The sequence below is a fragment of the Amphiprion ocellaris genome, chromosome 14 (assembly GCF_022539595.1).
Source record: "Amphiprion ocellaris isolate individual 3 ecotype Okinawa chromosome 14, ASM2253959v1, whole genome shotgun sequence".
Lineage (NCBI taxonomy): Eukaryota > Metazoa > Chordata > Actinopteri > Pomacentridae > Amphiprion > Amphiprion ocellaris.
The window spans coordinates 10,506,147-10,523,194 of record NC_072779.1 but is presented as its reverse complement, the minus strand read 5'-3'; the positions used below and the strand labels follow the sequence as shown (position 1 = coordinate 10,523,194).

General features: G+C 40.7%; 1 protein-coding gene across 14 annotated transcripts in view; it reads right to left on the bottom strand.

Annotated features, from left to right (window-relative positions):
• nbeaa (neurobeachin a) overlaps positions 1-17,048 on the bottom strand; it is a 92,919-nt gene that overhangs the window by 30,695 nt on the left and 45,176 nt on the right. For all 14 annotated transcript variants that reach the window (XM_035943027.2, XM_035943030.2, XM_035943035.2 and 11 more), the window contains exons 9-19: positions 15,774-15,971; positions 14,565-14,698; positions 13,768-13,876; positions 12,113-12,265; positions 10,190-10,358; positions 4,660-4,739; positions 4,173-4,235; positions 3,689-3,786; positions 2,737-2,829; positions 475-583; positions 265-346 (exon numbers count right to left, since the gene is read on the bottom strand). In XM_035943027.2, the coding sequence (XP_035798920.1) occupies positions 265-346; positions 475-583; positions 2,737-2,829; positions 3,689-3,786; positions 4,173-4,235; positions 4,660-4,739; positions 10,190-10,358; positions 12,113-12,265; positions 13,768-13,876; positions 14,565-14,698; positions 15,774-15,971 (1,288 nt within the window). The remainder of the gene's footprint in view (positions 1-264; positions 347-474; positions 584-2,736; positions 2,830-3,688; positions 3,787-4,172; positions 4,236-4,659; positions 4,740-10,189; positions 10,359-12,112; positions 12,266-13,767; positions 13,877-14,564; positions 14,699-15,773; positions 15,972-17,048) is intronic.

Below are 17,048 nucleotides of genomic sequence, written 5' to 3'. Positions count from 1 at the left end.
GAAATAAACCAGTTAATGGGGAGAAAACAACACGATGAGAGAGCGGGAGAAGCAAATGTAGGAGAATGTTTTTTGAATGAGGTAGAAAAATGTGAGGGACAGGAGAATGTTCGGCAGATCAATAAGTGGGAGATGGCAGCGGCGTCGGTTTCTCAATTCCAGCTTTGTTGTTTGTTTACTCGCATTAAAACGGAACTGCATTATTGGCAGACCAAAGAACACAGAGAGACAGAGAGATGCAAGCGACTGTGTTTTTGTACTTACTGGGATTCTGGATTTTGACGGTGGAGTCGGGCTCAGGATGCGGTTTGTGAACCACCTGAGTGCAGACCTGCTCTGTGAGAATCTGCACAGACACAGGATTGACAACAATCAATCAAAAGCCTTTAAATCGACCTCCTCAAAATAGACCACTGCGTAACATTACTATAGAAACGCAGCATGTGAATAAGCTGCTGTGAGACAATCACCTACCTCATATAGAGTGTTATAGGTGGTGACGGAGACTGTGTTGGTGTGCATCATCAGCCTTTCTCCCAGCAGTGTGAACAAGCTGTGCGTGTGCATGATCTCAACCTTCCTCCTGCAGAGAAGAAAAGCGCACACATTCATAACAGCTTTATGACAGCTGAAAGTGGCATTGATTGTCACTGACCGGATGACGGTCTGATATTGGCAGGTGGCAACATGTGGCCCTGTCAGTTATGATGGCACCAGAGAGGATAAAGAGCTGAATACCAACAAGAGAAATTAACAAGCCGCATTAACAGAACTACGCTAACAATGCAGGAGACACCGGGGCAATGCTCATGTGGCTGTTAACTTTGTTAGCTTTGATTATTAACCTTGGTAGTGGGTGAAATTTATGTTTCTAAGAGGCTTTTAACTTGAGAGGCTCAGAAATCAGGGTTGACTGACTTGGAGTATTTTTGAAATTGAATTAAGTGAAAAATGCTCCAAGCGTCTGTATATTCCTGACTACATTTTGCACAACATTTAATCATATGCTGTGGTGAGTAGTTTAAAAAAAGAGTTGAGAATTTGTTTGCTATTTTAATCTGTTCTCCACTAATAAATAAGCATAAGAAACTTGGTAGGCCAATGCAGAGGATGGCTGTTACGACAAACCTTTATCATACAATAAAAATATCTACCATCTGCATCAGTCGGACTTGAGACACTACACACTACACTACACAACACACTTAAAACACAGACAGCTAAAAGTGCATTTTTACATATCATCTCTCAAGAGGTGCACACACCTGCAAGGCATTTTCATTTTGCAGAAAACTGCGAAAGATTTGTCAAGATTACTAATTAACTCTCACCAGATGGCATTAGCAAGCAAGCAGTTCCTCAATTGTATTATTAGAAAGCAGGTGTAACATTTAATATTAATGAGGAAAAACTTGAGCATTAAGGTGTTTGTTAGAAACCCAATATAATCTAAACCATTTTGTAATTTGTGTCAGCTATCAACAATACTGCAAAAAAATCAATCGCTCTGAAACAAATCAAAGTTACAGCAGAACTCTTATTTTTTTATCTTGTATTTAAGTCAATAAATCACCAGATTATCTGTAAAACACAAGAAATAGGTCATGTTCGATAAAGTTAGAGCCAAAGTGTTCGGCTGTACTGTGTCCTGTTTTATGTAACACTAAAGTGCCCTCTGGATCGATATTAAATTTCCATAAGTGTTGAAATGACATGTAAACCAAAAGAGGCAGCCCTACAGGATGTTTGGTTGGAGCAGATGTTAAGGAGGTGGGGGACTGACAGTGCAGGGCTCAGGTGCAGCACGGCAGCCTGCTTTCATGTCGTGCAGCGCGAGGCGTGCGTGTCACATGGGATGAATAAATCCCCCAGCATTCATTGCTGCTCATCAAGGTCCCACCTCCCTGCCAGTGTGCACTGTCAAAATGATTATTCCGCCTGGACGTGATGATGAGGACATTATCTTCACATACACACAAACAAACAGTCTTTCGAAGGCTCAGTGGAGACGGCACTGCTGTAGTTTTTTTTTTCCGTTTTTTTACTGCCGTCTTCGCTCTCTGATCTATGATATGTGGTGCCTCTCCATCTCCCTACACTGATGCAGCATTTGTGTTTCAGTTATGACAGGAAAGAGTTGGGAAATTTTGGTGCTCAGTGATTCAGTGATTCCACATTTGTTGAATATAAAACAGAGGAATATACATCGATCAGCCACAACATTATGACCACTGACAGGTGTAGTGAATAACATCGATCATCTTGTCATAATGCAATGTTCTGCTGGAAAACCTTGAGTCCTGACATTCATGTGGATGTTTGACATGTACCACCCACCTAAACATTGCAGGTCAAGCAACTCCCCCACCCCTGATAGCAACAGCAGTCCCAGATGCCAGCTGCCACCCTTAGGAGGACAATGCACCCAGACGCACAGGAAAAACTGCTGAAAAGAGCTGAGCTGTTCACCCAGGTTCCATGCTCCGCACTTCCAAATCTTACTGAGCATCTGTAGAATGTGCAAGGATAAGCCTGATCTAGATAGGTCCCACCCTGCAACCCACCGGACCCACAGAACTCACTGGTGCAGCAGGACATCCCCAGAGGTCCTGTGTCCATGGCCCACTGGATAGGAGAAGTTTTAGCAGCATAAAGGGGACCAACACAATATTTGGAAGATGGTCATAACGCTATGCCTGATCGGTGTATCAGGAAAGTACAAAGAAAGGTACTGACTTGTGACCGAGGTGTTTGAGGAAGTAGCCCAAGACTTTGAGGGCCTGGACCCGAATACTCTCACTCTTAGAGGCCAGCAGCTTGCAGATCACCCTGCAACATGTCAAACACACAGCCACACATTTCACATGTCAGTAGGAAGAATTACAATACCTCACATGTATGCTAAAAGTAAAAAAAAGAAAAAAAAGAATCGATGAGTTCTTCAGTGCGTAGTAAACACCTGCTGCCTGATACTCAGTAAACATCCTCCAACTTACAGTTAACAACACGTGCGCTGACTGAAGCATTTTCTTCAAAGCAGTGTACACAGAGGGCATAAATATATATATAAAAAAAGACAACACAGTTTGCAACTAGCTCTCTAGCAACAGAAGAGTTGCCATAGCAACCTAAAAGACATCCATGTGTAGCTGTGCTTTAGGGGAATTACCAGCACAGTCAGAGTCCATCTTTGAAAAGTCTTGCTGTTTGGTTCAAGCTACCCTTTGTATTCTTCACATCAGTACTGTAACTGAACATATAAACAACGGCTTAACCATACGAAAAGCATTCGTTGTAGGGTTGCTGTATGAAACCACTGTGGAAGAAAACTGAAAATTCTCTTTGCTTATAAGGGAAAACATAATAAATTTGTCGTGAGGTGATTAATCCAGAGAACACTTGATTTTGGAAAATTTTACATCAGAAAGTCAAAATTTTCTATCCTAGTTTTAAAATTCTTGACTTATAAATGGAAACATAAAGAGACATGAGCAGATATATAATTAAAACCGCTTTGTGAATTCTTTAAAGAGGGTGAGTCTGGTGATACAAAATAATTTATATCGTAATGGTAACTTGGTGTAATCAAAATACACAAGCAGAAAATGTCTAAATGGATAAAACTGACACTTTTAGGCCAGTGTGATCTTGTCAAATCTATACTCGTGAATGTGAGGCCAGCCTTCACCTTATGCCATTTCTCTGGTCAAACGCAGGGATCATGGACGCCGGGTGTTCAGACATAAGAGCCACCAACAGCTGCAGCACATCGTGAATATTCTCATCCTGCAAAGGAAAGAAACCAATGTTGAACAGGTGAGGAGGAGGAGAAAGCCCCCGCAGGGACAAACGAACAGAGGGTTAAGGAGACAAAGAGACGCTTGCAGGGGTGGATGTAGGAAAGGGGTGATTGTGGAAGGGCAGATGGTATTTCAGAGAAAGAATAGCTATAATTGTTACAGAAGAGTACATTCTGTTCAGTCCATTGTTGCGCCATTTTTCATGCTGTCACAGCACCAAAGCTGACTCACACTCTCACTCGCTTAAGTGGACCATAACTCCAGCCCACAATTTATAATGCACATTTCGTCACCAGCTCCACTCAGCCACTCTCAGTGTCTCTCTATGGCCTCTCTCTCCGTGTCTATTTTAATACAGAAGTCAGCATTTACCTCATGCATGGTCAACAGATAGTTGAGGATGCTTTGCAGCTCGTCCTCCTTCACGCCTCGGTCCTACGAAAAACAGACATCAACCAGAACATTCATGATCTTCAGTTGTTTTTGGCTTCTTGCTAACCTCAGATGACTTCATTAAATCTGTTCCGGGGTAATGCATTTTAACCGTGAAGCAGCAACAACCTCACAGTCATGCAAATGCAGGGGGAAATCAATACGAGCACCCAAACACAAAAGCTACAGTGTTTCATTCAGGCTGCTGATCCATAAGTCTCCTCTACACACACACACACACACACACACACACACACACACACACACACACACACACACACACACACACACACACACACATTTTAGATTAAGCCAGAAAACCCCAGGCGGAAAACAACAGAGAATATAATAGGGGGGAAAAAAAGTGCATTTCTTGAAGCTTAAACTATGTGATGAAGATCATGATAATCAGCATCTTTTAGTTTACCTTAAGTATGAGTTGTTTGAGGAAGAGAAGCATGAAGGCTCTGAGCGAGATGATCTCCTTTTGGGATGGCCGCGGTCCATCTAAGCAAAGCAACACACAAACAAAAAATAATTTCCTGTTAAAAATCCATTTTTGTACTTGATAATGATCAGCTGCATAAGTCTGCAGCTCTGTCTGAGTGAGTCCTACTGTTTACTGATATTCACTTTTTATTAGGCTTCCCGGAGAGCTGTGAAAAACATGTAAACACACACAAACGCACACACACTCACTCCACGGCAGAACTGTAAATCACTGTCATTAACTCCAGTAGCAATTTGGCAATCTAGATATTTTATGGTTGCACTAATCTAACTTATTAAGCAAAGACAGTCATTTACAAAAATGTGATTGATGGTCGAAATGATCCAAACCAAACAACCACTGTAATCCAACTGTATCTACTTTCAAGCTCTGGCACGCAATCAGTTGTTTGCTGTAGGGGGCTACAAAGAAATAATCAAGCTAAAAACACAAAAGCATCTGACGCAACAACCCAAGCCATTTCTCACGTGCGCCTAAAATCTTTCGCCACTCTTGTAGCATTGGGTATTTCGCCGTTATTCATTTATTCAACCGCCACAGACCTTTGTTGGCTTCAAAGAGTCACACAGATGCATGGCCTTTTTGTTTGTTTCTTCATTCTGATACTTTTTGGCCTTTATTCTATAGGACAGTGCAGAGAGAGACAGGAAACATGGGTAGAAGAGTGCAGGAACGACATGCACTAAATGGCCATGGGCTGGATTCGAACCCATGACCACTGCGTCGGGGACTACAGCCCCTATTTATGGGTCACCCATTCAGCCAGCTGAGCTATCTATACCAGCACTTTTAAAGCGCTTAAGAGAAGAACTGGCGACTCAGACGCTGGCAGTGGAATTTCATTGATGTACCCGTATTTAACTCATTTTTGAGGTGTTTAATGTGCACATCTGATACACTCGAAGCTTATGGCGATGATGAATCGTCTCAAACCTGCTGCCAAAAAACTTGCTAATGGAATGTGGTGCCAAATAGTCTAAAAGATGCATTGATTCAGATCAAAGCAATAGCGATATAACACCTACCCTTTAAAAACAAGGGCATTTTTTTGCTTTAATGGTCCCACTGCAGCCAGATAAAGACTTTTTTTTCTCCTTCTTGCTTTCCTTCTCATTCTCCATCTTCCACATCTACTCTTCCACAGCTGACATTAACAAATAAACACTCAGAAGCAACACAATAAACCTCATTTCCCAACAGAGTCTTGTTCAGTTTATAAGGAACAATAAACATTTTTGATGTTTGGCTTGTGCACATTTGCTTCTGTGCACTTTGCTGTGTCAGGACGTCTTGGAATCATCCTTATTTTATGCATGCTACAAAGGGAGAGTAATGCAACGGCAAACAGTGTTTATTGTATGCTGAAAATAAAATGCAAGCGCGTCCTCTCAGAGAAATTTAAACCGATATTTGACCCGCTGCTGCTTAGCCAGCGGAAGTAAGCTGGGAGGAAACATAAAAGACTGAGGGTGTGAAAGGAAGAAGATATGAAGCTTGTCCCTCCATTTCTTTGTCACGCTCTGCCGCCCTTGAATCACGCGAGTGTGCGCGTGTTTCAGTCGCCTCACCTGCTCTTCACAAAGCGAAAACATGACACTGAAGCAATCCATTGTGATCCGTCATCCTTATCTGTCAAGCTGCTACATGTTGCTGGAATAGTGACACTGACCATCCATCATGGTTACGAAGCAGCTCCAACGAGTGCACGGACGCGTCGGGTGAACGTGTGTGAGAGTAACCTCCGATTTAAAGAGTCTTTTGTTCACAGAGGACTCGAAGAAAGCCTACATTCATCTAAATCGCTTCTCGGGGGCAGCTTCAATTATCGTTTTTTACTCTTTGAAATTAATTTTCTTCTTCTTATGCTCCTGAGCTGACTCAACAGTTTTATCTAGACACTGTGATAAAGAATGAGAGGTTTTTCTCCTGCTAGATAATGGCATCCCGTAAAGAGTCAAAGAGGTGTTTCTTTAATGAAACTATTCATGAATCTGTGAGTGTGCATGTATACGTACATGAGTGTGTGTTGGTTGTGACTTCAGGCCTCCTGCTACAACTGCACACACATGCTGATTTAATGTAAAAACCTGAATTTCTTTGAGGTTTGTTTGTCAATCTGCCTGACATGTAAGATTTACGACATGTCAGGTCAACTAAATGTGAATACATGAAAATAAAATCATGGAATATAAACAGAAAAAGTCCTTATGCATAAGGAAAAACTATGAATAAATAAATAAATCTCAGCTAATATAAGCATGTTGGGAGAACCTTTATGTCATTGTTAATTTGCCTCAGCTACATTCTTTTTTCAGTCAACAGAGGACATTTAATTACTGTTTTCCGTGGTATTATAATTCTGCAGCAGAGTTCAAAAGCAATGTACTGTAAATGCAAAGGGCCTGGAGTGACTTATTAGGTACAGTGCTTTTTTTTCTTTTCAGTTGTGTGGTCCTGAAGGCTATTTTTTATTAACAATAAATAAAGTTATTTGTCAAATATGAAGACAACTCAGTGATAAATTAAGTATTTCTAAGCCGATTCAAAGCAGTCGCAGGATAAAAATACATTAATACGAAAAAATCTGCAACTTGAATTCAACCTTGTTCCCTCAGACACAGCTGAATACGTCTTTATCCACAAAGCCCCCAATATCATCCAACTATCTGTCCATTAATATGGAAATGAGTGCATATCACACTCATCCAGTATAGCCAAGTACACATTATGCAGACTTTCAAACCACAACAAGCAGCTTTTAGCTTTGAACAGCACTTAGAACGTATCTGAGGCTAATTGCTACTGTACTGTTATCGGTGGTTCTTATAGGGCAAAATCCCAGCAGTCAAACAACAGTATCGCCAAACAGAGAAGAAGCCAGACAGCCACTTGATTAGAAATTCCAAAGGCTCCCTTGGATCTGCCAATCAAATCCGTCTGTTCCCATGGCGACATGGGATGCGTACTCCTAGTCAGCGGAGGGTCCCGGGCAGAAGACGTGGTTGATTAAAGAGAAAGGTCTAATCCGACCTTCTGAGGCTCAAGTGTACGGCAGCAGCTTCTGTGTTAACGCTGTTCTCTGCTCTATTACAACGGAAAAGTAAAATCTGATTTGGTACCGTGTTGTGGTTGAAGTACGATGTGTTGTGTAATTGTGATTTTTTTTTTTTTTCAAATATGGACAGATCTTTTTGTAGTTTTGTTTCCAAACACACTTCATTCACAGGAAGAATGAAAGGATGAGCTTACATATCGGCAAATATAAAAGATTTCTTCACACAGGCTTTGTAGGCTGCATTATTAATTTTCTGAAGAAAGAAAAAAACCTAGTGGCTTACAGGTAAATTTAAAAAATGAAAAAAACGAATGTTTCTGAAATGGTCTTATTTACTCTCACATACACAGCAACATTTGCACCATGGAGCTGCTCAGCCTTTTACTGTGAGAAGCTGCTAAGGGAAGAGAGAATTAATCATAATGCATATGTGTGTGACCTTGTGTTTACTTGAATTATTCATGTTATGGGAACATATTGAGAACTGTTTTACATTGTGGAGACTTTTTTGGGGAAAGAAAAGAAGACTTTATATGGTAAATCAACACATTTTGGCATAAAGCTTTTGGTTTAGGGTTGGGGTAAGTCTCCAGGAAACGAATGTAAGTCAATATAATATCCTCTGAAGTAATGTGAAATTTGTGCACGTGGCAAACATTACATCTTTCTTGTCATGATCCTACGTTAAAGCGATGATCACGCAGCTATCTGAATTTTGTACAACTTAGCGTAGCTGTAATTACTGGACCTGGCATGACACTGAAAACTAGCAAAGCCATTCAGAGCTATTAAACACTAAGCTCACTAATTTAAGTCTCATTGATTATTGAATAAGGGACCTCAATTTTCAGCTGTAATAAAAAAAAAAACTCAATTTCTATTTTTGTCACTGACTCTAAAAAGGTCATCTTTTTCCCAGAAATCACTGTTAATAGGAAAACAACATACAATTAAAATTAGTTTTTACTGCCTTCATATAACTGTACTGAAGACTTCCAGCTGTATTGGTAAGGTTATTAAAATTATAAAACACTTATCACTGTGAAAGAAAATATTAATTCTATAGAACATACTGTTAAAACAAATTCTGATTATTTTAAGATACGGAAGCTCTTCAACCTTAGAAGACCCTATAATAACCCTTCATGCATTACTGCTTTCATTTGTAAGAGTGACAGCGACAGATTGTGAGGAAATATGTCACTGAGTATTATAGTTAAACTCTTCTAAGTATTTAGCTATAAAATGTTACTCTATCTTCTATATTTTCATGACAAGCACAATACCAGCAAAATAGCTCACTGGCTTGAATGTAATAGTGTCCTTTGTCCTTAATCATAGAAGACGCATGGATGGGCAAACTGATGGACAGAGGTATAATGTATGACATATTTGATGCATGTCACATACTGATATTAAAACCATAAGATAAATGCTTTTTTTTAAAAAATATTTGTAAGACTTGTGAAATGACAACTTTGTACTTTTGTGTGACAACAGGAGAGAAATGTTTAATATGTTCCCTTTGAATCATCAACAGTTTCAGGCCATTTTTTTGTTTTTGTTCCTGTCACATATATACTCACTGTGGAGTCATTTTCCTTGTAATATAAAGCTCTGCATCTCTATGGAAACAGCACAACTATGGCTAGAAGTAGAGAGAACTCAGAAATGTCTTCTGTGTAGCATGACATAGATGTCAGTGCCACAAACCATAAAGAATGTGAATAATTTATCTAGCAAAAACTGAAAAAAAACTTTGAGCCAATGTTTTTGTGCACACAGGTCTTAGCAACAGTAAGAAAATATGGTGGCTCTACTCACTGTTGATATTTTACTGCATACATTTTTAATTTGTTTTTACCTTTCTCAATAGTGTGCTTTATGTAAGTACATAGAGAAGAGCTGAAGAGCGTAGAATGTTTTTTTTGTTTTAAGCCTAATCTGGTTAGTGAAAAAGATACATTTTGGGCCTTTTTTTTAACATGAGACATGTAATGCAGAGTGATTTAGAAGAGATAACATATATATTTTTCCTGTTTCTACAGTTTCTTTCTTTGATAGATGGTATAATTTTGACGATCTGAAAAAAAACAACATGCCCTTCAAACCTGCTGGCTGGTTTTGGGGCTCACAGGGTTAAGATGAGCAGAGAAAGCAAAAGTTTAGAGCATGAGAAAAATTCTGGCTTGAAAAGAATCTGAGACCAAAGAACCAAGCACTGCCATAGAATGCTGTATATGCAGCTATAAATAAGAGGTCACGGTAGTGTCTTTGCTTCACTAGTGCGGTCATCAGGACTGCCAAAGGGACTCTTTATGTCTCCTTCACTCTTTTACAGTTAGTGTTCATGCCTTCATATGTGCAAATTGCATGCCGGTGTGAACATACCAAGACCTTTGGGGGTGATTCCACTGCACTCCAGAGGATTGATGGCCCAGTAGTAGTACTTTAGTGTGTGCATCAGCTGCAGGACAGTGCCAACGCGGCGAATGGTGGTGTAGATGGTGGCGGTGCCGATGAACTCCGATGACAGGTATGTGTAGAGGGACAGCTGGACCTGTATGCACACACAATCCATTTATAGTGTCCACATAGGTACATTCACACATACAAATTGTCTAGGTAGGAACAAATCATCAGCATGTGTTTAAAATGCTACAACAAAAGGAAGTTTAACTGATAAAAGACACCCGTAGGGGAAATGAGAGGAAACTTCCCTGCAGTGTTTTCTGTTTTGTATTATTTTTGATGTTGTTCTGTGCCTGAAGCCATCAAGGCTCATCTGAGGAGCTTCTCACCAGCGCTGACATTTAGAATTGCTCATTTGCTCCTTCCCTCCTTCTGTTCCCTTTTCCCTCTCTTAATATTCCTCCAACCAATCCTCTCCATCGTCTGATATGAGTCTGCTGTACGCTCACAAATCTCTGAGCTCATTACAGTGACCACGACGCTAAGGACCAGCCTTAACGAGGTAGCTCTGTTTAAGTGGATGAAATTAGCGGAGTGCCGCGGCCTGACCATACCACATCACAGCTCATCTAGAAAGGAGAGTGTACTTGGCTGACTTAAACGGCCTTCATTACATTAGGTTTCACACTGAGCTGTTTATCTGGTGCGATTTACAGCCAGTTTAGCTGAACAAAAGTCAGAAATTCCTCGATCATAGCGTAACGCTGCCATGCTGCAACAATGGCTTTGAAAAAGGAAAGGGAAAAAAAAAAAAACAAACATTTCTCCATCTCTGAAAGCATTATATTCACCACGAATGCTTGGTCGAAATAAACTTACTGTACTTTCAATGTGGGCAGGGGGAGACGTTAGGAGAGATGCGGTTCAGATATGATTACTTCAACTGTTTCATTAATTCCTGACTATGACCAAGGCTATTCTTGCTAATAATGAAGGTAATGACAACACTCTGAGAAATAGAAAATAATAAAGCTCAATGGGAGACTGAATGGTACAGGGAAAGCAAGATTAAAGGATTAAAAGATTTTCTGCATGTTGCTGCTTAGTACATTTATTATTCCTGCCTTGTTCTCATTATAACCCTGCTGAATTGTGTTAATGTTTACTGGCTAGTCACTGTAATTTTCTGCATTGGCACTCGATTGAAGGTAAAAGCCCAATAAACAATCATGTCGTCACTTTGAACTTGTTTGTGCTGACAGCTGAGATTGATATTTATGCAGTGTTGGATACTGGCTTTTCACAAACTCCTTATTCTCCCCATCAACTGCTTGCTCCACCGTTTTTTCTCCAGCATGCCCTGAAGAGCGACGCCGCTGTACTCGGGAGCCAGTCGCCTCTCAGGGTCAGAGGGGAGAAGACAGGGAGTTGGGAAGTTCTGAAAATCATGGAGGCAGGAGCTGACTGGCCCTGCGGGGATGCCAGCAACACTCACATCTAGTTCAGAGTGGGAAGAGGAGCTACGCATCTCTCTGTTGTCCTGGGGTCTTTTCAAATGTCACTTTTTCTCTTTGTTTCCTCTCACTCGCTTGTTCTGTCCTTTTCTGATGTGCCACTTCCTCCATTCACGTCCTCCAATCTCATTTATTATATTATTGTAAAGGCCACTAACATGTCTCCTCCCTCTTCGTTTTTTATGCTTGTCTCAATTTTCCTCGCATTCAGCCAAAACCTTGTGAACGCTATAATCACAAAATGAGTCCTCTCTATCTGTTTTTCTCTGTCTGTCACCTCATTAGTTGTATTATTCAAACCTTCATTTTCCGTTTTATTTTCTTCTGCAGCAAGGTCACACATCTACACGCACACACACTTTCAGGAGATGCACAAAAATAAGCAGACCTTGGCGGGGGTGTGTATCCAGATGGCAGCGTTGAAGAGGACATGGTCACAGAGCTGTTTGAGGAGAGGCGCTCCATGAGGTAAACCATCCAGATACTTGGCGAAGGACAGGAACTGTTCAAGTACCGCTCTGGTGATGTGGACTCGTGATGACTGGACAAAGAAGCGCAAACGTTAGTTGTAATTTAACTCCGCTGAATAGTCATATAAAGCTGCTTTTTTTAAAATGACATTGTTGAGTTTTAATATCTCTTCAATGTCTTTACAATAGGTTCTGACTAAAAATAGAAATAACATCTTCCTGGAATGATTTAATCCTCTAAGACATTAACCAGTTTCTAAGTGTTTTTTTTTTGCTCCTGTCACACCTTTTCTCCAGTGTGGGCTCATTTTTTAGAGGAATATAAAGTCCTGCACCTCTATGGAAGCTGCACAACCATGGCTAGAAGTGGAGAGAGCTCAAAAATGTAACTCGTGCAGTATTACATCAAGAGCTTACAAGTGTTACCAATACTGGAAAAAATTATGACTCTATATACGACAGATATTTTACTATCTGCAGTTTTTATTTACTTTGGTCCCTGAATTTTTGCCATGTGACTGTTGGCTGCAGCTGAGTCACAAATTGTTTCATGGTTGCGCCAAGGAGTGCAGAATTTCTTCTTTTTTACAGGATCTGGCTGGTGCAAGTTCCTAATTTTTTTTTTCAAAATACGACATGTAGAATGATAAATTGATTTTGATGAAATGTCACAATTTTAAGCTTATATTTGGCGAAATTTTCTGACAGAACAATACGTCACAGAAGTTGACACAAGTTGATAATTTGACCTTGTTCTTTTTCAGTTTCTGGCTCTGATAAATGTTTTTACAAATAACATGCCCTTCAGGGATTCAAAGGGTTAAAGTAGGGCAAGGCTTTAGCAACAGAGTACAATTAAAGTAATTTTTTTTAATGTTATGCAACGCAGGATAACTGTATCCATACTACAGTATACAAAGTACATACACAGTCGGCATGTGTGCCAATGAAACACCACAGAAAAACTGTCCTGCACTTGTTCGCTTCACTGTCTAAGAACCACAATTTTCATAACAGCGTAATTCAAATTACACAGGTTTTATTTCTGCTACTTTGTCAGGAGATGCTGTTAACTTTCAATACCGCTGGTGTAACCTTGGATGCAGTCAGTCACCTGCTGCCTTATGCTTTTTATTGCATCGTATTAGGTGCCTGCGTTAGGAGGTGAAAGAGGTGTTGAGTTATTCGTTTACACCACCAAGTGTAATGCTAGAAAATGCTCATGTGAACTCTGTCTCCTGTATTCCACAGCGGCATTCTTTTAGCAAATCTGTCTGTTATTTCCCACTGTAAATACCAAACCTCCCAAAAAAGAAACCTAATGCATCTGAAAATCTTTACATTCACTTCTAAAATTTAAATAGTCAAACAGGTAAATAAATCTGGCTTGACTTCGACAACATTAGTTTTTAAGCATGAGTGTAAGGGCAACTGAACTATACAATATAAAGAAGGTATGTAGTTACATAAGCGTTATAAAGCCACACACCTTTAAAGCCTTGAAAAAACTAAATATACCATATAAATATAACATGAAACACAAACTCTCCACTGTGGGGACTTTTGCACTGACCTTCTCCAGCAGGTATCCAATCACCAGAAAGCCCTTCCCGCCCAGCATTTGTTCCTGCATGGCCACTGAGCTTTTCAACAGCTCCACCAGGAATGCCAGCAGGGTCGCACTGCAACATACACATCGAACGCACACATTTCAGAAATGCTGTGTAGAAATCCTTGATGGATTTTAACATGTTTTCCGCTGCAGTACTCAAACGCAGGGGCAAGAAAACCTGCAGCACGTTCGTCTCACCTTCTCTTTCATTTAGTTTCCATAAGGAGTTCAATTTTTTAATTTCTTACTGTTATCTCCCTGATCATATTTGATAAATGATGTGACTGCTGGTGCTAACATGATGTGCAGATGCTGCCTGATATGTAACTGCATTAGGGCTCGTTTGATGGAGCGGTATCAGGGAGATCTTTGAGGGAGAGGAACACAGACACTCTGACTCTCTAAAAACCCCTCATCGCTCCGAGGAAAACCACCTTCCTCTTCTTCCTTTCACACTTAAAGCCCATGCTCTCTATAATCCTACAGCACAAGTGTCTAAGGTTAGTCTTTTGTGTGAAAGATAATTCTCCCACATAACATAGAACATTAATCTTCATGTAACTGCACTTAAAGCCTCTTTTTTTTTAAACTTCCTCTCCTTTTCCCTGGTTCGTTTCTGGGTCACTCTCAGGTTCAGCTCCAGTAGGTGTTGGTCATTAGTCAAAACCTGCATTTTGGGATGTTTCCTGAGCTAGAAATCCTTTGTACTGAGTATATCACTGCTCTTTGAGATCCATGTATTTTCATAGATTACGCACCAGACTGTGGTGTCCACACTGCTGTCATTGAGCTGTTTGTAGTCCAGCTGAGCGAAGAGAGGGAACAGGACCTGGATGCCTCCTATAGAGTGGATGGCACTGTGGATGGAGTGGGTAACAATGGCCTTCACGTCCTGGGGGTTGGAAACTGACTATTAGTGCTGACAGATTATTATTCTGTATGTACACATGGACAAAATCATGCACTGCTATTCAAAGATAAACAGTTTATATACAAATTTACAGCAGATGATCCATCTCATTTCCAATATATCATTACCTCAATTTTGCACTGTAACTAAAGCTTAAAACCTGCAGTTTCTTCCTGAACTGCAACAGAACTGAACCGTGATGTACACACTGTTGTTTGGTCCATTATCTTCCTTTCACACATCTGCTATTTGATGAACTGATGAAAACATTTTTGTTGCCAGAGAGAAAAACACTAAATCCTATAATTTTGAAATAATCACAATTGCAGCAAAACTGGAAATTTCCATTGAACTGTAAATGGCACCTATATACCTTTATAAGCCGCTTCAACTCACTGAAATTAACTCAGGATAAAGCTGACTACACAACCTCTGCTAGATGAAAGTAATGTATAACTAAAATGAAATATGACTCACTTGTCGCCTTCATCATTGTAAACTACAGCATTTGCTGCTTGAATTGCTGGTGCAGTTTTCACACACTGAGCAAATTAGGAAATTCTTAGAAATCAGATGTGATATTAAAAAAAAGAACCATCATTAGCGAAGAAGAGGCCAACCAACCTTGAATGAAGGACACTTGGAAGCATATTTGCTTGAATACAACTACAAGCATAATGTTGTAAAGGGCTAAACAAACAGCTGAGATTTGGAGGAAGAATCTGAAAGTCTGAGCTACATGGCAGCTACACTGAGTGAAGGGTACAGCAGTAACTGCATTTCATATGTTTTACTTAATAATATCTACAGTGAAAATCTGTGGTAAACCCTGTACATACAGCAGTCCACACAAGGCGGATACTACAGATTTTTCACAAATGCAATTGAAGCAGGTGTGACTCAGCCTGTGACAAATTAGCAAGAAAATCAAACTGAACTGTTATTCCATTTCACTTCAATCATCCATATGGTTGAACAAATGAAGAGATGTGGGCGGCGATTTAGAGGTCTAGAGCCAGCCATGTGATGAACACTCACTCAGTGGAATCAAACCAACCTGTAACATGAGTGCGTGCGGTGAGTGGACGAAGATGGACGGGTTTTCCCTGGGCGACGACTCCAGGCAGAGTTGGGCATCGGTCGCCTTGGCGTTGTAGGTGAAGGAGATGGAGCTGGCCAGCTTGCCATCGTACAACACCTGCTTGTGGTGCTCAGCCAGGTGGATGTCACTCTCCGACTTAAACTTGAAAGTGCTCTGCAGCGACAGAGAAGACAGAAGGTGTCAGAGGTTGCGTGAGGGGAAAAACCTTGAGTCGGAGGGACAAAATGACTTGTCCAGAGACAAGGGCAGCGTCTCTGCGTGCACAAGTTCAACGCCTAAAATGGAGTCTGCCTAATTGCAGCATGAGTCGTGTGTAAACAACACAGCATTAGCTTAATGAACACAGTGCTAACCCGGGCACTAATTCAATTAGCCCAGAATAAGAGACGGAGAGGGGGAGCGGATGTGTGGGAGAGAAGCACTCAGAGATCCAAATTTATCTCTTTCTCCTTGTAGTCTCCCAACCAAAAAAAAGAGAATACACGCATTTGTCTTATTCAGTTTCTACATATTGCAAAAATATAACCTTTTCCATGAGCTGTTAAGTCTTTATCCAGCTGAAATCTAACACATCTTCACCATGTTATTTCTATTCTTGAGAGGAAATGAGTTCTGCAAATCTTTGGCATACAGTATATAAGGAAATTGTAAGTCATGTTTAAACAAGCACACAAGAAAGTGCAAAATGGAGATACGTGCCTTTTGTCGATGCACAAACTGTAGCAACTGTGGTTTGTACTTTGTGTGCCTGTGCCTTTATGGCTATATCTGTCTGTCTGCACAGGTCTGTGGGTCTGTGTATCCTGCAGCAGTGCTGCTACACATACGAAGTCCTACAGATGAAAGGCCAGCGAGTTGCTCTGCCAACCTTTGCAGCGGCTCCAGGCGGGGGCCGCTCTCCCCTTCAAGCGGCTCATTCCCCAGGTGCCTTGCTCAGCCTGACTGCACAGGAAAGCTTCGGGCCGCTCACAGGCCTCCAGGCTCATCTTGCTCTAAACCTTTCATCTGAGGTCTATAGTAAAACATGCGCCCTGAGCAGTTTGAACCAAGCAGTACAGAATCTAACAGCCTTAACTCCATCTAACAGCTGAGCACAACTTCACCAATTTTCACCATTACAATTATCGGAATCACAAAAAATTTGCGTAAATGCTGTAAACTTATAAAGGCAAACACTAATTTGCATCTAAATCCACTTTCCAAACACACCTACGTACACAGCAAAACATC